The sequence below is a fragment of the Triticum urartu genome, chromosome 2A (assembly GCF_056163025.1).
Source record: "Triticum urartu cultivar PI428250 chromosome 2A, HENAU_Tu73, whole genome shotgun sequence".
NCBI classification, from domain to species: Eukaryota; Viridiplantae; Streptophyta; class Magnoliopsida; order Poales; family Poaceae; genus Triticum; species Triticum urartu.
Window position 1 is genome coordinate 767,890,921 of NC_141874.1, and position 20,831 is coordinate 767,911,751.

General features: G+C 44.0%; 2 protein-coding genes across 2 annotated transcripts; one reads left to right on the forward strand and one right to left on the reverse strand.

Annotated features, from left to right (window-relative positions):
- Positions 1 to 2,778: 2,778 nt before the first annotated feature.
- On the forward strand, positions 2,779 to 5,893 carry LOC125540453 (putative magnesium transporter NIPA4). Its single transcript, XM_048704074.2, has 9 exons — positions 2,779 to 3,178; positions 3,718 to 3,774; positions 3,878 to 3,968; positions 4,060 to 4,220; positions 4,337 to 4,464; positions 4,552 to 4,689; positions 5,076 to 5,168; positions 5,331 to 5,436; positions 5,530 to 5,893. Exons 1-9 carry the CDS (start codon positions 2,983 to 2,985, stop codon positions 5,652 to 5,654), a joined length of 1,095 nt encoding a protein of 364 aa, XP_048560031.2. The 5' UTR covers positions 2,779 to 2,982; the 3' UTR covers positions 5,655 to 5,893.
- A 200-nt stretch (positions 5,894 to 6,093) lies between these two features.
- LOC125540454 (putative thylakoidal processing peptidase 2, chloroplastic) lies at positions 6,094 to 9,195 on the reverse strand. Its single transcript, XM_087545637.1, is given in 7 exon segments — positions 6,094 to 6,656; positions 7,423 to 7,733; positions 7,816 to 7,905; positions 8,229 to 8,277; positions 8,361 to 8,429; positions 8,633 to 8,822; positions 8,824 to 9,195. Coding segments are annotated over 5 exon segments (390 nt in total). The 5' UTR covers positions 8,880 to 9,195; the 3' UTR covers positions 6,094 to 6,656; positions 7,423 to 7,733; positions 7,816 to 7,879.
- Between the last annotated feature and the right edge of the window lie 11,636 nt (positions 9,196 to 20,831).

Sequence of the window (20,831 nt, forward strand, 5' to 3'; positions counted from 1 at the left end):
TTCACACATTTATAGATTCACATTAGTACAGACTCACAATAGTAGATTTGATTCACATAACTGGTAGCCTTTTAATCTGTCCTTGTCTTATTCATATCAATATTCACATACATATTTATTTAGAGTGCTCCAACAATACAAGGCTTCAAAAGAGTGTAGAAAATATCATGAAACGTCGATTAATTTCTGTTTCGTGAGATTTCATACACTCAATGTTTCATTTTTTTAGCATAGGTCATGCCCAATTTTTCTGTCCATCCATACCCTTTAATATTTGTTGATGTTTAATATATTTATTCATAATTGGTAGCCTTTCTTATCTGTATCAATATTCACATACATATTTATTTGGAGTGCTGCAACAATACAGGGCTTCAAAAGAGTGTAGAAAATATCATGAAACGTTGATTAATTTCCGTTTTGTGATATTTCATATACTCAATATTTCATTTTTAGCATAAGTCATGCCCAATTTTTATGTCCATCCATAGCCTTTAATATTGGTTGATGTTTAATATATTTACATGATTGGTAGCCTTTTATTCTATATATCCATGTCTTCTCGGTATCAATATTCACATGCATATTTATTTGGAGTGCTCCAACAATACAGGGCTTCAAAAGAGTGTAGAAAATATCATGAAACGTTGATTACTTTTTGTTTTGTGAGATTTCATACACTCAATGTTTCATTTTTTAGCATAAGTAATTAATGCATAATTTTTCTGTCCACCCATAGCCTTTAATATTGGTTGATGTTTAATATATTTACATAATTGGTAGCCTTTTATTCTATATATCCATGTCTTCTCGGTATCAATATTCACATGCATATTTATTCCAAAACATGAGCACAGGAAATGAACGAAGGATGCCACTTCTGTGGCGACAGGAGGGTAGGCGCATGTTTCAAAGTTCACCTAACTTGCAATGAGATATGTGTTGATCTTCACGAGGACTCTATGGAGTGGGTGGTATGTTCCCTTTAGTAAGTGTTATAGCTTGTGGTTTGGTAATGTTGCGCCCACAATTGTCTTATTTTTGTTTTATTTTTATCATACTCAACGTATCCCTTGTTGACGAAGGGAGAAGTTCATGCATATGGCCAACCTGGCCATTGATAAGGACTGGACGATTCAGTTCAACATGATGCTATTAAAAAATGGCATTCCCTTGACCCTCACTCTCATGAACTAGGGAGGGAAAACGTATTTTCATGGTCAAAATTGGATTGACATTGGCACAAAATTCGCGATGCACGCTGGGAAGTTGTTCTTACTTTTTCTTCATGAATTTGACGAGGGTCATGAGGGAGGAAACAAAATCTATCTGTGGTACGATGTCTAACAATCACTGTAGTACATACTTTCGGTGGTGACCAGGATATCTTACATATATGTACTGCTTTCTGGGACTAGCTATAGCTCTTTATTGAACATATATGATATATGCACTTATTTTGTTAGAGAGTTGTTGAACATATATATGTTTATTGCTTTATGTTGTACTTATTATTGCTTGATAACAAATAGCTAGTGGTTAGCGTATGATGCAATATGTATCGTATTTTCTTATCACAGCGTATTGCCAAGTATGACATGCAACATGCAGCCATGGCAGCAAATATGCTGCCGTGACTACGGAGTTTTTAATTTGCATCACAATGCTTTCAGTGGCGGGCACTGAAACAAGACTGCCACTGCTTTAACTTTAACCACTGGTCGACAGGGACGTGCGCCTGCCACTACAGACTCTGCCAGTGGTGGGCGGGTGCCCTCCATTGATGCGGTTATAGCAGTGGCGGGAGCTCCGCGGCGGGCAACCCTGGGAGCCTAGCCCGCCACTCGTGGCCTTTTTGCGACCGCCACTGCTAAGCATTTCTGGAGTAGTGTTTGAATGTGGTCTCAGAATATTTCAAAAGAATAAAAAATGAACACCCTTTCAATTGTTGAATAAATTCTCCAACCATAGTTTTCTTTATTCAATAACATATTATCCAACTTTTATAACTTGGTTTGAAAATTTTAAAACAGGAACTCAAAAAAATTAGTTTCCCCTAAAAATCACAACAAGTCAATCAGTAATATCTTATAGTTAACATTCCAAATTTTGGAAATTTTTGGGATGTTACACTCGCCCAGATGCTGCTATTGGGCACTTCAGAACGCTGCTAAAGAGGGGGGTTTTGTACTAGTGATTGATATCTTAATTACGGAGGCAACCCCACACGACGGACAGGACCTTCGGTTGGAGAAATGACTCTTGATGCAAGATGCGTGCTGGTCAAGACGTAATTTGGACCCATCCCCCAATTCGATACGTAGCAAGCACATCTCAAAGATATGGTTAAAGCATAAGTCCTCATCCACATGCCTATTTTGATTATAAGTGTTTTCAACGTCAACTTGATTTACTATCGATCCGTTCAAAGCTGAAATTTAATTCTCTAGCAAAAATCTGTTTAAGGCCCTAGCTTAAAGGACGCCGGCCTTTTGTGGGTTCGATAATTCAGGGTCACCTCTGGGAAAAAAGGTGAGATTCATTTCTGCTATATTTTCATGTCACTAGATGAACTAGTTAAGGTGCTCGTAGGAATAGAGTGTGTGTGTGTGTTTATAGGGTGAATGGATGAGCGTTTGTATATGTACTGTGTGCGAAAAATTTAAAAGATAATCACTTTCACAGATGAATGAAAAACACAAATATCAGTAAGAAAATTACTGACAGGGCTGAACACACACACATGTGCTGGTGCTGGTGCCGGTGCTAGAATGAATAATTCTGCTCCGAGTGAAGCAAAAAAAAGGAAGAGAAATTGGGCAGCGACCAACGAGCAACCCTCGCCGCGCCACCACCCCCCGCCCCGCCCCGCCGCGGCTGCTCTGCTCTGCTCCTGGAGAGAAGCACGCCGCCGCCGATCTCGCGCCGCATGAGGCCGACGCGCCCTCGCTACTCCTTGTCGTTGCGGCGTTAGGGCTCGGCATGGACGGCGCCTCGGCCGGCGCCGGCGACGGGGGGTCAGCGTCGGGGGGCGGGAGGTGGTACACGGGCATGTCGTCAGACAACATCAAGGGGCTGGTGCTGGCCATCTCCTCCAGCCTCTTCATCGGCGCCAGCTTCATCATCAAGAAGAAGGGCCTCAAGAAGGCCGCCTCCTCCTCCGGCGGCGTCAGGGCCGGTAACTCCCCCTTCCCCCTTCCCCCTTCCGCTCCGGTGGCGAGGCGCAATTCGGGTTGAAAAATCACTTCTTTTTCCCCCGGATTCACCACAGACGGACCACCCTATCCTCTGCACAAAAATGTCATCCCCATTTCACCTGCCTCATGCCTATCTCGCTTTATATTCAGAAATGGAGTTACAACTTACTGTCTGATTGCACTGAATGTATTATATGGCGTGTCGACCGCAGTTTAGACTTCTATTTTATTATGTCATTCTGTGTCCTTCCAATGTTTATCATCGCACTAGGCGTCGCGCCACACTGATGCATCAATCAAATGCTCAGAATTGGGTTTGCGATCTTCCTGCTGCACGATTGCTTACTCTGCTCGCTGCTCGGTGAAGCTCTCTGAACAAAAACAAAACTTGTGGATGCCCCCAAACTGTTACTGTTATATCCTAAGCTAATCCGTGACCATGTGTCATATCTTAAGTCTTGTGCTTCATGTGTATAACTAACTGTACTCAACTACTGATGCTCCATGTTATCTATCACAGGGGTTGGTGGCTATTCTTATTTATATGAGCCTCTTTGGTGGGTTGGCATGATAACAAGTAAGCAACCACTCTTCTCTATCTTGTACGTACTGTATTTTATTTCTCTATATAGGTATCTCAACTTATCCTGTACCTTGTACATTTCTAAATTCCTTTGCAGTGGTTGTTGGGGAAGTTGCGAATTTCGTGGCTTATGCCTTTGCGCCAGCCATTTTGGTTACTCCTCTTGGTGCTCTCAGCATAATCATCAGGCAAGCCTTTTGGGTTGCACTATCCTTCCCTCCTGTGTTTCCTCTCACCTCATGAGATTCTTACTGGTTTCATCATTTATCTGTACTGCAGCGCTGTACTTGCACATGTAATGCTGCGTGAGAAGCTGCACATATTCGGCATTCTCGGATGCGTCCTATGTGTCGTGGGATCCACCACCATTGTCCTCCATGCCCCGCAAGAGCGTCAAATTGAGTCGGTGACAGAAGTTTGGGATCTGGCCACTGAACCAGGTATACATTGTTTGCATCTGCCAATTTCTGAATGTTCCTTCCAGTGTGACTTACCGTGCTTTATCAACTTCACCGTGATTAACAGTGAGTGCTAACCGACTCATGTTGTTTTTCAGCCTTCATGTGTTATGTGGCCGTAGTACTTGCTATTGTCGCTGTGCTTGTGTTCAAGTTTGTTCCACTTTATGGCCAAACCCATGTCATGGTGTACATTGGTGTTTGCTCTCTCGTAGGTTCCATCTCGGTATGTTGTTGTCTCTAGTTTTATATCCTTGTATATATATCGTTCTCTAGTCGTATATTGTGTGAACGCGTTCGTTGACCTGTGCAGGTCATGAGTGTGAAAGCTCTTGGGATAGCTTTGAAGCTCACCTTTTCCGGAACAAACCAACTCATATATCCCCAGACATGGGCTTTTACTATGGTTGTCATCTCATGCATCATTACTCAAATGAATTACTTGAACAAGGTATATACCAACTTGATCTCCTCTCTCTGCATCACCCGTACATGGCCTAGCATGTCAGCATAATACGAGGGTGATTGGAGTTCTAAAACTATACAAGATATAAACCAAGGAAAAATGGCATATGGTTGCTATTATTTTCACCCCATTTAAGCCATCAGTATTCTTAGAGCAGTAACTGTTTAGAATATCCAGTAGATCTTGTTCCGTTGGTAAAACCATGCTTGTTGCTGAGACATGATGGTGTCATTGTGTAAGCGGAAAGGAATGCCGCTTCATAATTCTTAGCTAAAGTTCACTAATATCAAATGGCATTACTTCCCTAACCAAGCAATTGGTATTTATTTTTAATAAGATGACAACTGATTTGCTCCCTGAATAAATTGCAGGCCCTTGACACATTTAATACAGCAGTTGTATCTCCCATATATTACACGATGTTCACATCTTTAACCATCTTGGCTAGTGTGATTATGTTCAAGGTATGAAGATTCTATTGCTTGAGCTGTTATTCTGCTTCTTCCTGTCTTGTGTCTTCCATGGCATTTCATTCAAGCAGTATCTTTCAAGAAATTCTAGCCATACTGTCTACCTAGAAATGCTTGTAGTCAGAACATCTCATTTCATTTTATATCTACATGTAGGACTGGGACCGGCAAAATCCGACACAAATCGTGACGGAGATGTGCGGCTTCGTCACAATCTTCTCGGGGACATTTCTGCTTCACAAAACAAAAGACATGGCTGACGGTACTAGGAGTTTTTTCTCCAAACTGACATTTTTCATGTTTCTTAGTTGGTGGCATGCTCTGAAACCAAGTTATCTGCTATGTGCCACTGCAGGGCTATCCAACTCTTCTTCGTTCCGTCTTCCAACCATTTCATCGGCGCGGTCCTTCAAGCAGACAGATGAGTATAGCGAAGGGGTTCCTCTCAGATCGTCGGATTCGTTCCGATCACTGCATTGATGCCCGGTGAGCCGCGCTGACCATCGATTTTCACCGAGTTAGGGCTCAGGAGCAAGCTTGTAATCAAAACTGTCTCGTGTGCGTTGTATCTCGGCTGTTCCGTATGTTGTGGCTGAGCCCCAAGGTATCTAAGTAGTAGGTTGTTAGCTTAGCACCGGAGTGGAAGTTGTTCTGTATAATGAATGGATGGGTTATCAAGCAGAGTGCTGAAATTTTAACACGGTTTACTTGGCTGTTGAGATGGTTTCTTCCAATATGATAGTGAAGGTAAACTTAAAAATGTCAGCAAAATATTCATAATGTTTTTTTACTGCAAATATTCATAATATTATGGTGTAGTCTCAGTTTTTTGTTTGAAAAAAAAATCACAACAAAGCCTGGTTTTCTTCTTTTAATTCATTATTAGTATGTTTTACTTAATTCAAGAAGAAAAGAGCTAAAAAGAATACAGTGTAGAAAATTGATATCGGAACAAAACCTGTATTATCAACCATTATTCAATACTACATCAACTACATACACAAGAGAAAACATACAGCACAGATTTATCTACAGGCAGCAAGGAACCATCACAATGATACATTGCAAACTTGTGAATGTCAAGCACGCGGTACATAATAAAACATTACCGGTAAGATTCAGACAGCTACAGTTTACTAGAAGGTGTAACCTCCTTTAGGCACATTTTGCAACAAGTTGTAGCAGGCTTAACTAACACCTGACAGCAGCCCAAGGGTGAGTGACTACGTAGTTCTTCCCAGGTACCACACAGACAGCGCTTTCCACATCACACTGCATAGGAAGGTCTCGTGGATCTACATACTACTAGAAAGGGCTTGAGGCCCAACATAGCTCGATAACATCATATCGAGTGGCATCAGAGGGTTGTTCGGCAACGCTGGTGGTCATCGAAGCCCTTCACCTTGGCTATTGGAGGGACGGACGACCTTGTGAAGGACATCATGTATCTTCCAAGAAATGTTGCTGATGGGAAGAGGTCCCCTGTCACCACAAGCATCACAATGATCAGTACTAGTTGCTGAAAAATTTAGAGAAAAACCAACTGAAAGTCTGTAACCAGAAATTCCATGGAGCAACTACAGACATATAAGGACACTCTACTCTTGTGACTGGACCCGCTGTCTTTTATTATTAATACAAAAATGAGTTGACTGCTCAAAAAAAGATTACAGATTGAATGTTCATCACGGCAATTAATAAGCAATAATACTGGATACTGGATCCAGTCAAAAGAATGGATGTTTAATATGACGTTCCTAAATAACCATACAACCATAGTAGTAATAAAGCAACTTGAACAGAGTGAATCCTTGGTGCATTCTACTCTTATGCCATTACAGATCAAATGACAATCATAGCAGTTCAACAATTCAATCTGCAACCATACTGATACTGGATCTAGTTCAAAGCATGGATGCAATATGACCGAGCACAAGATTTCCTCAACAGCCATAGCCAACATAAAACAACTGAAACGCATTGCAGCAACATATGTGCATTCCCACTCTGAAGTTATCACACGAAACTGACAACACATAAATCCCACCTCTTATTTACAGTCAACACCTTGACAGTACAGCTATAAATAAATAAACCTTTGGGCAATCTAGTATAATGACTTGAGATGACTAGCACGAGAATTTCGCAGCAGTTGCAAGTTTTCAATCAAAGATAGCCTGGACATGAGTGATCAGTTATAATACACTGTACAGAAAGATAAAGCATGGGAGTGGATGTGTTGTGTTACCAGGCACCCATGACGAATACATGGCCTTCAGGGAGGCGCTGCAGGATGATGGACAGTCTTAGTAGCAGATGGATTCGGTAATAGAATTGAGCAGACAGTGAGAATAGGGAGGATTGGAGGGAGAGATCATCCACCATCTGAGAGTGAGACCCGTCATTCCATTTGGAAAGAATAATGGGGGTACTCAGGAAGTCAACAACACGGAGCAGCCATGCCACTTTTGGTCCTCCTCTTGCAGTAGCAGTAGCAGTAGTAGTATAGTATTGCATTTGTTTGTGTAGTAGTAATGGGCATACAAGTGATCTCTGGACCTGGCAATAGCAACTCCTCAATGTTGTTCAAGGAGACAATGCTCACTCAGCAGGGTAATAGAAAGAGATGCAACGAACAAACCATGGCTTCCATCGTGTACGACGACGCATGGGGTGCGGTATAGTGTTCGTTCTGTGCAACACCGTTAACAATAAGCTGGCCTTGGCGGACCTGTAAAAATGTGTGTGCGTAAGTACAATATTGGCATCCGGGTTCGGTAAGAATGTACAGTACAATGCATCTTGACATATACGTATTTGGCATTTGCTGAAGCAGCCTACATATGTGAATCAGCAGAGCAGCGTGAACAGATGACACTACTAGTAGTAAGTATGCATCTGAAGATATATATGTGTTGTGTTTGTTGAAGCAGCATGCATCAATCAGTAATAAGGTGGGGCAAAGCATCATATTTCAGTCAGTGAGCAGAATGAATGAGTAAATGGATGAATGTGTGATAATAGTAAGTTGAGGAAGATTTGGTTGATGATTACCTGGATGAAATCTCTTAATAAACACGACATCTTTATTTATGCCGCAGTTCTGCAGTAAAAATGCAGCATCAGATTGACTGACAAGTAGGAGTAAAAATGGAATGGAAGAAGAGAAGAAGCAGAGCAATGTACCTGCAGGGCGGTGGGCACCCTGAAGAAGACGATGTCGCCCACAGAGGGCCGCCGGAACATGTAGCTCACCTGAGCAAAATCAAAATCAAATCATTCATTCCCCATTTCATTCTTTGATTGGCTAGCTAAGTAATCAATCGTCCAATCGTGGCAGATCCAAGGCAGGCAAGCAGAATGGAAGAGATCTATCTATCTATCTATCTATCTATCTATCTATCTATCTATCTAGCAGAGGCAGAGGGGGAAAATAAAAGAAAAGAAAAGGAAGCTACTTTCTCTGCGACGGCGCGGTCGCCTGGGCGGAGGGTGGGCGCCATGGACGCGGAGGCGACGTAGCGGACCTCGGCGAGGGCGGCGGAGACGAGGAAGAGCTTGAATCCGTCGGAGCAGCGGAGGCGCGCCAGCCACCAGCGGTGCAGGAGGGCGGCGGAGGTCAGCAGCTGCTGGTGGCACGGCAGCCAGCGACAGCGACAGCGGCGCGATGAGGCCCCGCAGCAGACGCGGCGGCGCCGTCGCCATCCCCTTCTTCTACTTCTTGGTCTCTCTCTCTCCACCAAGAAGAGGGAGACTCCTCCCTAGTACGATTAGCTTAGAATCTTCAGAATCAATCCTTCACCTAGCTTCTCTCAAATTCTTGAACCCACTTTTTTTTACAATCCTAATTATTTATATCCTAACTATCTAGGATTGTAAAAAGAAAATATGGGTTCAAGTCTTGAAAAAGCTGGGTGAAAGTCGATTCTCAAATTCTGGGAGAATCGGTTAAAAGAACTGGGCCAAAGAGAGAGACCACAACTCTGGCTACTGGCTAGCAAGGGAAATGACCAATCTGTTATCCACCTCTATCCAGAACGCACCAAGATTTATGGCTTTTAAAAAAATCACATTTACATTCATGTCGTATGAATAGGTGCAAATATATTTCAACCCTTTTTTCTTATATATTCAGACGGTGGCAATTTAGGACAAAGAAACTGGGCCTATCCTAACCCTTTCATGCTGTAAGCCGTTTCCGTCGCCAGAACCCGATCGGTTTTGCCACTTGGATGGTTGCCTTATGTCTTATCCCATGTTTTCTCGCTAATTGGGCTAAATGGGCTAAACAGTACCTACTCTAGTGGAAATTTCGGAACACTCTTGTTAGTTGGGCCTAGCCGTCACACAAAGCAGGGAAAATTTACATCTCGAGTCATTGTCGATACGTAGCACTTGAGTCTGCTCGGAAAAAAACGGTGGGTCGTTGCTCTTGAGAAACCTAGGCACGCCTCTATCGTCATCGTCGCCGCCACTACTGACGATACGGGAAACAACCAGTACCCTCGGTTGGGTGGTGATTGTGGCCAGAAGTATCAGAAGAAAGTTCGCACAAGGGGGTTGCCAAGGTTCGGGCCGTCATGGTGAGGTAGCAACTTATGCCCTGCTTTGTGTTTGTATTGATGTGGGAACACCTCGGCCGAGGGGGTTACAAGATGATGGTGAATATGGCTACCGATAGTATGGTCTACGGGATAGATGATAATGGCTACCCCTAGCCTCACCTTATATAGGGGACAACCACTAGGGTTTACAAGGTCCCTAACCGCCCTTGCGTTGAGGGCTTCTTGTCTTGCATGCCAAGATGATTACCTTGTGCCCTGTCAGGCCCCTTGGCCGGCTCCTGGAGATGTGTTGTCGCCAGGCCCCCGGGGTCCTGAGACCGGCCTAACACCAGGCTTCCTGACCGACGGGCCACCGTCAGTCTAGATTAGAGTATCGCATCTTGGGTACAAAACTCACGCAGACTCTTGTCATACCAATGATATGCACGGTCCACCGTCAGTCTAGATACACACCACCTCCTTCGAAGGTTATGAAGGTGGCGATGTGATGTATAAAATTTGGGCGAGATGGTGGAAGTCAAGCCCGTGGGACATCCACATTTAGCCGTGGCTAGGATCTATCCGTCGGCCTAGAGCTCGGTGATGGTGCTCACGATGACATTGGAGGGAAACCAACCCCCTTGCTGGCGGCCTCGGACAACGGAGCAGCAGTACCCTTCCCCTTGCAGGCCATCTTTCTCGCGGTGGAGAGGGGAAGTCGGGAAAGCACAAAGCAAATCTCTCAAGCGCTTGAGCTGACAGGAGCTTGGGTGATGGAAGCAAGAATGAGAGCGTGGGTAAATTAGATTTACCATTTCCCTCTTTATAGGTTAGTAAAAGACCAAGGGGCACCACACCACACCGTGGAAATCGCTAGTTCCCTGTAGATCATGCACCATATGGGCACATGGATTAAAGCATTTTCGTTAATGATATGGTTGAAAATCAGGGGCATGAGCCCTTTATTGATGAGACATGCCAATAGAAATAGCCTTGGGCCACGATGTGCTTAGTAATAACTGACAGCTCGTTTTCATAATGCGTGGTGGCGTTTCTGATTTGACCATAAAGTTTTCAGGGTTCAACCCACGTAAGCGACCCTTTGCATATTAAGTTGAGGGATCCCTCAGACCCGATTTGCGTAAGGAGGCCTGAATAAAAGATTCCCTCTACTAGCCGGAGTAAAGTACAATGCCAACACACGAGACTGCCGAGGGGCGAATGGACTCCTCGGAGAATAAGAATCAACCTCAACATAAGAAATTGCAGACTTGAAGACCTCGGATCCGAGAAGCCGACGTGGAAGACGGAACTCGCCTGCGAAGTCGAAGACCAAGAAGATGAAAGCCATTCCGAGAAGAGAATCAATGTCCTCGGCTTGCAGACCAGTTCAGGGGCTATTGACGGTGTCATGTATTAGGGGGTGCACATCACGTCAACCTACTAGTCATGGGACGGGCCATGGACCCACCAACTATTGAAGATTGGGTCCTGCTTGCCGAGGACCTGATGGAAATATGCCCTAGAAGCAATAATAAAATGATTATTATTATCTTTCCTTATTCATGATAAAGGTTTATTATTTATGCTAGAATTGTATTGATCGGAAAATTAAATACATGTGTGAATACATAAACAAATACCGTGTCCCTAGTAATCCTCTACTAGACTAGCTCATTGATTAAAGATGGTTAAGGTTTCCTAACCATAGACATGTGTTGTCATTTGATAACGGTATCACATGATGTGATGGACAAGACCCATCCGTTAGCTTAGCATATTGATCGTCCAGTTTATTGCTATCGCTTTTTTGATGTCAAATGCATATTCCTTTGACTATGAGATTATGCAACTCCCAGATAATGGAGGAATACCTTGTGTGCTACCAAACGTCACAACGTAACTGGGTGATCATGAAGATGCTCTAGAGGTATCTCCGAAGGTGTTTGTTGAGTTGGCATAGATTGAGATTAGGATTTGTCACTCCGAGTATCGGAGAGGTATCTCTGGGCCCTCTTGGTAATACACATCATAAGATTGCAAGCAAATGACTAAGGAGTTAGTTGCGAGATGATGTATTACAGAACGAGTAAAGAGACTTGCCGGTAATGATATTGAACTAGGTATGAAGATACCGACGATCGAACCTCGGGCAAGTAACATACCGACAAACAAAGGGAATTACGTATGTTGTCATAACGGTTCGACCGATAAAGATCTTTGTAGAATATGTAGGAACCAATATGGCCATCCAGGTTCCACTATTGGTTATTGACCGGAGAGGTGTCTCTGTCATGTCTACATAGTTCTCGAACCCATAGGGTCCGCACGCTTACGTTCTTTGATGATATAGTGTTATATGAGTTATGTGATTTGGTGACCGAATGCTGTTCGGAGTCCCGGATGAGATCATGGACATGACGAGGACTCTCAAAATGGTCGAGAGGTAAATATTGATATATAGGACGAGGGTATTTAGTCACCGGAAGTGTTTCAGGTAGTACCGAGTACTTATCGGGTCACCGGAAGGTGTTCCGAGCACCCCCCCCCCCCCCGGCAAAGTTATGGGCCTTATGGGCCAAGTGAGGGAACACACCAGCCCACAAGGGGCCAGTGCGCCCCCATAGCTGGCCGGCCCTAGGGGAGAAGGAAAGTGGAGACTAGGTCTCCCCTTTCCTTCCCTCTCCTCCTCCTTCCTTTCCCCTTTGGGGAAATATGGCAGGGGGGGCAGGGCAAGGCAGGGTCCTGCCTGGGGAGGGGGCGCCACACAAGGACACAACATTGTCTTAGCCCTGTGTGGCACCCCCGTCCACCGTTTACACCTTCGATCATATTTTCGTACTGCTTAGGCGAAGCCCTGCGGAGATAGCATCACCATCACCGTCACCATGCCGTCGTGCTGCCGGAACTCATCCACTACCTCACCGTCTTGCTGGATCAAGAAGACAGAGGACGTCATCGAGCTAAACGTCTGCTGAACGCAGGGGTGCCGTACGTTCGGTGCTCGATCGGTTGGAACATGAAGAAGTTTGACTAAATCAACTGTGTTATGAAATGCTTCCACTTACGGTCTACGAGGGTACATAGACACACTCTCCCTCGCTCGTTGCTATGCATCTCCATGGATAGATCTTGCGTTTGCGTAGAATTTTTTTGTTTTCCCTGCAACATTTCCCAACAGTGGCATCCGAGCCAGGTCTATGCGTAGATGATATGCACGAGTAGAACAGTTGTGGGCGGTGATAGTCATACTACTTACCACCAACGTCTTATTTTGATTCGGCGATATTGTAAGATGAAGCAGCCCAGACCAACCTTACATGTCCACGTACATGAGACCGGTTCCACCGACAGACATGCAACTAGTTTTGCATAAAGGTGGCTGCCGGGTGTCTATTTCTCCTACTTTAGTTGAATCGAATTTGAGTGCGGCCGGTCCTTCAAGAAGGTTAAAACAACAAACTTGATAAATCACTGTTGTGGTTTTTGCCGTAGGTAAGAACGGTTCTTCCTAGAATCCCGTAGCAGCCACGTAAAACTTGCAATAACAAAGTAGAGGACGTTTAACTGGTTTTTGCAGGGCATGTTGTGATGTGATATGGTGACATGATGTACGTGATATACGTTGTTGTATGAGATGATCATGTTTTGTAAGTTATTGGCAACCGGCAGGAGCCTTATGGTTGTCTCTTTATTGTATGAAATGCAAACGCCATGTATTTGCTTTACTTTATCGCTATGCGTTAGCAATAGTTGGCAAGACGACCACGACACAACGATGGAGATCAAGGTGTCGAGCCGGTGACGGTGGAGATCATGACGATGCTTTGGAGATGGAGATCAAAAGCACAAGATGATGATGGCCATATCATGCCACATATTTTGATTGCATGTGATATTTATCTTTTATGCATCTTATTGTGCTTAGAACGACTGTAGCATTAGAAGATGATCCCTTCACTAAATTTCAAGATAAAAGTGTTCTCCTTGAGTATGCACCATTGCTAAAGTTCGTCGTTTCGAAGCACCATGTGATGATCAGGTGTGATAGACTCTACATTCACATACAACGGGTGTAAGACAGTTTTGCACATGCAGAATACTTGGGTTAAACTTGACGAGCCTAGCATGTACAGACATGGTCTCGGAACACTGGAGACCGAAAGGTCGAATGTGAGTCATATAGCAGATATGATGAACATATAGATGTTCACTATTGATGACTACCCCATCTCACGTGATGATCGGACACGGGTTAATTGATTTGGATCACGTATCACTTAGATGATTTGAGGGATGTTTATTTAAGTGGGAGTTCATAAGTAATTTGATTAACTGAACTTAATTTATCATGAACTTAGTCTTGATAGTATTTGCATATCTATGTTGTAGATCAATGGCACGTGCTATCATTCCCCTGAATTTTAATGCGTTCCTAAAGAAAGATAAGTTGAAAGATGATGGTAGCAACTACACGGACTGTGTCCGTAACTTGAGGATTATCCTCATTGCTCCACAGAAGAATTATTTTCTTGATGCACGGCTAGGTAACAGGCCTGCTGCAGGAGCTGATGTAGATGATGTGAATGTCTGGCAAGATCGATCTAATGACTACTCGATAGTTCAGTGTGTCGTGCTTTACGGCTTAGAACCGCGACTTCAAAGACGTTTTGAACTTTATGGAGCATATGAGATGTTTCAGGAGGTTAAGTTAATATTTCAAGAAAATGCCTGGGTTGAGAGATATGAAGTCTCCAACAAGTTCTATAGCTGCAAGATGGAGGAGAACGGTTCTATTAGTGAACACATACTCAAAATGTTTGGGTATCATAACCACTTGACTCAGCTGGGAGTTGATCTTCCAGTTGATAGTGTTACTGACAGAGTTCTTCAATCAGTGCCACCAAGCTAAAAAGGCTTCATGATGAACTACAATATGCAAAGGATGAATAGAACAATTTCCGAGCTCTTCGCAATGCTTAAGGCCGCAGAGGTAGAAATCAAGAAGAAGCATCAAGTGTTGATGGTTAAAAGACAACTAGTTTCAAGAAAAAGGGCAAGGGAAAGAAAGGGAAATTCAAGAAGAATGGCAAGCATGTTGCCACCCCCGGGAAGAAATCCAAAGCTGGACCCAAGCTTGAAACTGAGTGCTTCTACTGTAAAGGGACTGGTCATTGTAAGCGGAACTGCCCTAAGTATTTGGCGGATAAGAAGGATGGCAAAGTGAACAAAGGTATATTTGATATACATGTAATTGATGTGTTCCTTACTAATGCTCGTAGTAGCGCCTGGGTATTTGATACTGGTTCGGTTGCTCATATTTGTAACTCGAAATAGGAGCTGCGGAATAAACGAAGATTGGCTAAGGATGAGGTGACGATGCACATCGGGAATGGTTTCAAGGTCGATGTGATCGCCGTTGCACGCTACCTCTACATCTACCTCCGGGACTAGTTTTAGACCTCAATAATTGTTATTTGGTATCCGCATTGAGCATGAACATTATATCTGGATCTTGTTTATTGCGAGACACTTATTCATTTAAGTCAGAGAATAATGATTGTTCTATTTATATGAATAATGTCTTTTATGGTTATGCACCCTTGAAGAGTGGTCTGATGGCCCACAAGTATAGGGGATCAATTATAGCTTTTTTTGATAAGTAAGACTGTCGAACCCAACGATAAGCAGAAGAAATGACAAGCGGTTTCGAGATATTCTTGATAGCGGCTTGGAGTATATGGAAGGAGTGTAATAACAAAGTGTTCAGGGGCATTCCTCCCACCTCGGCCTCTTGGAGGGGAAGATTTAAAACAGACTTCGCGTTGCTTGTCCATAGGGCTAAGCCCTCGTTGGAACCATTTATGTGCAATCTTGTACAAACCCTTGTGTAACATAGAACCTTGTAAAATGTAGGGAGATAGGGAGAGTGGTGAATGCTGGTCATCCCCTGCTGGCTGCCTAGTAGGCCACACACCATCCCTGTACAAACCCCTACCCGCCATGTAACCTTGTCTGATGAAATGAAAAGTCAGTAGGAAACTCCAGGAGGATGTGGGCGATAGACAATCCTTGCTGAAGTAGCATGCGTGGATTAGTAGGGTGAACAAATGAAAGAATGGCAGTACTACTTGGTATGCATCTGAACATATGCCTTGTCTTTGTTAAAGCAGCATATATCAATCAGTAGGATGAATGGATGATATCAATAATGTGAGTAGAAGGTGCTTCCACAATAATCTCCAGGAGGACCAACTTCAACCTGTTTGCCCAAACTTTTCGAGGCTATTTCTTGTTAGCCTACCAAAATGTCTATTTTGGAATAGAGGTTGTACAAGACATTGCTCAAGGAAATGCAGCGTTTGATGTTTGGTGATGTGAGTAGCTTTGCCATATATCAAATCAAAGAAACATACTCCCTCTGTAAACAACATATATAAGACATTTTAGATCACTACGTGTCTTCGAATAAGATGCTGATTCATCTATTACTGCTGCTGCTGGTACCAACAAGGACCCGGTTTCCCATCTTCATTCATCCTACTACTTTTATTTAGTTGTTAGTTGAATCTCAAAGTCAACGGGACCATGTGATGTTTAAGCACAAACTGCCAGGATAATTTGCTTGCAGCTGTAGGTAGCTGCGGTTGAAGGCCGTGGCCTGGGGCACTTGGGATAGGGTAGACGCGCCGGCGGAGTAGGCGGCGAGGCGGGGGTTGGCAGCGTGCGGCAGGGGGGGAAGGGGTTGTGCGGGTGGGTACGTTTCCTTTTTCTCTTCTTTTTTCTTGCTGGTACAAGTGAACGGACAGAAGCATTGCATGCTTTATTAATAGATAAAGATAAAGATATGTTTTGTAAGGGGTTGTACCGAAGTGAGACTCATTTTAATAGAGCAACAGTAGGAGCCTCTCCTGCTGTTGTAACTGTTAAAAAAAATAGGGTCAGGCGAGGAGTTAGGAACCGGAGCCAGAGTCTGGCATCTTAACTTTGAGACCTGCCGCTGGGCTGGGCGTTCGTGTGATTGTTATCTATTTCTGGGGTGATTTGTGCTTTTATTTCTTCTATTCCAGAAGGACGGTAGTTGTATATAGCGTGGGTTTTACTGTTGTGAGTTGTTTACGGTGATTTGCGAGTGAGACCGAGTCTGCAGTAATCCTCTAGTACCTCGACAATTTGATTCGCGCCTTCTGAATCTGACTTGAAAAATAAAAATAGCAGACTATGATCTTCGAAAAGGATACGGCACTGCCACTTTTAAAGCTTGATGAGTTGAAACGAAGAACAGACGGCAGTCAAGCATTTTCAAAGAAATCGAAGAAGTCACTCTTCTGCAAAGGCTCCCTATTGGGACAAATATCAACTCTCTCAACTATTCGCAAAAAAATAAACAACTCTCTACCATTAACACACCCAGAATACATATGAGATCGGCAGAGAATGGAAGCCATGCCTGAAATCAAAGAAACATGCATATACATATAGTGATCATGTTTGCTTGTCGGGATATAGTGATCATCTACTCCTGCTGGTACCAAGAAAGACCTGATTTCCCGTCTTCATTCATCCTCGGGCCGTGCCTCATCAGTTACTAGTTTTATTTTATTTAGTTGTTGGTTGAATCTCAAAGTCAACGGGACCATGTGATGTTTAAGCACAATCAATCAACGACAATGCAGAGGACTTAATCTTGCCTATCGACCTTGTAACGGACTCCAGCGCCTTCACCGACTTGAGCTTGGCCTCCTGCAGCTGGGCGTGCTTGAGCTGCAGCACCCTCTTCTCCTCCGCCAGCAGCAGCTGAGCGCGCTTGAGTTCCTCCTCCAGTACATGGTCTCCTCCAGCAGCAGCTGGACACGGTTGAGCTCCTCCCGCCGTACCCTGTTCTCCTCCCGCGGTTAAGCCGCTCCTCCTGCAGCTTGAGCTCCAACAGCCACATCCTGTCCATGCAGCATGGCCGGTTAGCCCCTGGGAATCACACATATATACAGGCCGTGCACAAGTACAAATTGTTTGTTGTAACAAATGTGCCTGCCACTATTGTTGATAAGCATTCAAGAGGGACTCTAGCAAAGCATATGTGCCAGCATGTGAGTTCCATGGCAATATATATGACATATTAATATGCTACTGCTAGCTGTGCAAACTACATTTCCAAAAGTGATTGATCCATTCATGTTATAAAAACTGATTCCTGCAGAATTGACTGAGCATGACATATTAATATGCTACTGCTAGTCGTTGTAACCAACCACAACGACTGGTCGAGTTTTGTATAGGATCAGCAATCCATGTCCAGGTGTGATCCAGTGGTTGATATTGCTGGACAACATCATCTCACCTCATGTTTAGTCGTCCCCATTTTCCCTACATACGGTGGGGGCAGGCAAATATATAATGCAGATGCTAGCTAATCAATATCTCAAAACCCATCGTCAGGTTGAGCTGTGGAGTTTTAGCAGCACTGTTTTTGTTCACATATTTGCCTTAACAGGAAAATTACACATTTGCTATGACAAAGATCATCCTACTACAGAGGTGTATCTATGAGTGTAGGATGGCTGGCTATCAGGCACTTTGGTGTGGTACAAGGTTTTGGTTACCGGTCGAAATTTCCAGATTTCCCATGGTTACCGCATATTTCCATGCCCCTCGGTAAATCCCCGTACCGAGCAAAAAATATCATTTTTTTGAATTTCTTAATTTAAACGCTTGATTTATAGTAAAGTACATAGGATCTAATTAATGTCATGAGAGTTGGTTCTGACGTGTTGGTAGCAACCTAGTTCCTGTTTTGGGAGGTCTCTGGTTCGAATGTCCGTTCATTCATTTATTTGAATTCAAAATTGAACTATAAAATTCGTTTGAAATATTCTCGGTATTTCTCGGTAACCGTGGTAACCACATTTACTAGTCCCCCTCGGTAAATTGCCTCATTCGGTAACCAAAACCTTGGTGTGGTGCCAAAAAGGCTGACAAAACTAGGTGGTCGGCGGCCCATTGCAGATTAACGTTATTCGATGGCCTCTCAAGCATGGGTTTGAGAAAGGTCAATCAATATACGTACAAGGTTCAGATCAATAGACGAGTCACTAAATGAGCAGTTTTAACATGGTCCCTCTTACCCCCTCTATTCACATGAGAGGTAAGAGTATAAAATAGATCTTAGCCGTTGATCTCATCAATGAATGGCTTGATTGACTCTTACCTTCTTACCTCACATGTAAAAAAAGATGGTAAGAGGGACCATGTTAAAATTTGCCATATATAGAGACAATTAATCTCCAATTCTCCATGGATGGACAGTGCAAAAATTCAAGTATTGCACAACCATTCCATCTCCATCACCATCACCATATATAGACTAGACATACCAGAAATTTCTTCTGGGAAAGTAGAGAGGAGAGTGAGAGTGAGCTCACCTTGAAATCTGCGGCAAGAGAGGAGGGGCTTCACTTTCACTTTCACGCGGAGGAGGAGGAGGCTGGACCTGGACGACGCCGGCGACGGATGCGTCAGTGGTGGAGAGGGGGGAGGACGAGCGGGACATGATGGAGGACAGAGAAAGCGTTTCGGCGGTGGCGGCGGCCGGAGAGCAGGCGTGGGCGGCGGATGTAGGAATTGTGCCACAGGTTGGTTTTCTCTTGGGGGTGGAACGGGAACAGAAGAAGAGGTTAGGCTCAGCCCACTAGACCCACTCAGCCAGCCCACCTCCACACTAGTCCACACGATCAAATCATATCTATCCTCTAGTATGCCCTCAAAAAAAATCTATCCTCTAGTAATCTTCAAAAAAAATCCTCTAGTTTCTCAAAAATGAAAAAAAAAATCATACATACCCTCTTCCCCTAAACAACAATCTATACATACCCTGTTTTTTTTTACGAGAATAACTTTCAATCTATTCATCAACTGTCAAGGTAGTACAAAGAACAGCAGAAGTAAAAAGTACATCTAGGTCCGTAGACCACCTAGCGACGACTACTAACACTAGAGCAAGCCGAAGGCGCGCCGCTATCTTCGCCCCTTCCTCGTTGGAGCCGGGCAAACCTTGTTGTAGTAGACAGTCGGAAAGTCGTCGTGCTAATGCCCTATAGGACCAGCGCACCAGAACATTATCTGCCGCCGATAAAGAGAAGCGTAGATCAGAAGGATGCAATCTGTAGACACACGAACACAGACGAACAAAGACAAGATCCACGTGGATCCACTGAAGACAAACACCGACCGAATCCCGCGAGATCTGCTGGAGACAAACCTCCACGCGCCCTCCAACGATGTTAGAAACACCAACGAGACGGGAAAAAGGTGGGGAGAATCTTATTCCATCCGCAGAGAGCCACCGCCGCCTCGCCTCTCTGAGCAGGGCACAAACCCTAACAAAACTCAAAAGAGTATGAAAAAATAGAGCCCTCCCGCCGGCAAGGGCCGGGATCCACCACGCCTCCATGGCCCTAAGACCACAGAAGACGAGATAGACCGGCGGCGATACCGGCGGGAGGCACGAGAAACCCTAGCCAAGGGGTCCTTTTTCTTCCCGTGGAAGAAAAGAAAACTCACTATACATACCCTGTTTAATTTTTAACTTCCTTTCTCTCCTTCCCAGCTCATCTTTATTTACCTACTTATATATGTATATCCTCTGTATATGGCTAACCTTTTTTTTGGCCGTTGCACCTGGATGTCAGCAACATTCAATGTTGCCGTCTTACGTTGCAAGTTTGGGGTGTGAAGGAGACTTGACCTTGCTCGGCGGTATCACCGGACGAAGAGTAGGCCCCTATGATAACTCTTAGGGATCCTTGCCGATCTACAGAAACAACATACCTCGACAGATCAAGGTAACCTTGTGTGTCTATTTCATGTCATGTTACTTGAAGCCCACAATCAAGCAACACAATTTCAGATGGATATGTCGTCATGGCCTCGCACTAAGCTTCGACCAGACACAACTATGTTTCCTTGTCTTGGATCCATTACCTGCGACACTAGGATCTGGTATGTTGTCATTCCCCTAGGGTTCCATCTGAACGCGACCGAGATCAACGAGGCAGTGCTTTAAATCTGAAACCACTGCATAGAATTTGGAAAATAGTTCATCGATCTTGAAAAAAAA

What these genes read in the sequence shown, in the direction of transcription:
- LOC125540453 (XM_048704074.2), top strand. Translation starts at nt 2,983, where the DNA reads ATGGACGGCGCCTCGGCCGGCGCCGGCGACGGGGGGTCAGCGTCGGGG. An exon ending in GCTCTCAGCATAATCATCAG is followed by an intron (nt 3,969 to 4,059) that starts GCAAGCCTTTTG and finishes TCTGTACTGCAG; the next exon opens with CGCTGTACTTGCACATGTAA. An exon ending in CTCTCGTAGGTTCCATCTCG is followed by an intron (nt 4,465 to 4,551) that starts GTATGTTGTTGT and finishes TGACCTGTGCAG; the next exon opens with GTCATGAGTGTGAAAGCTCT.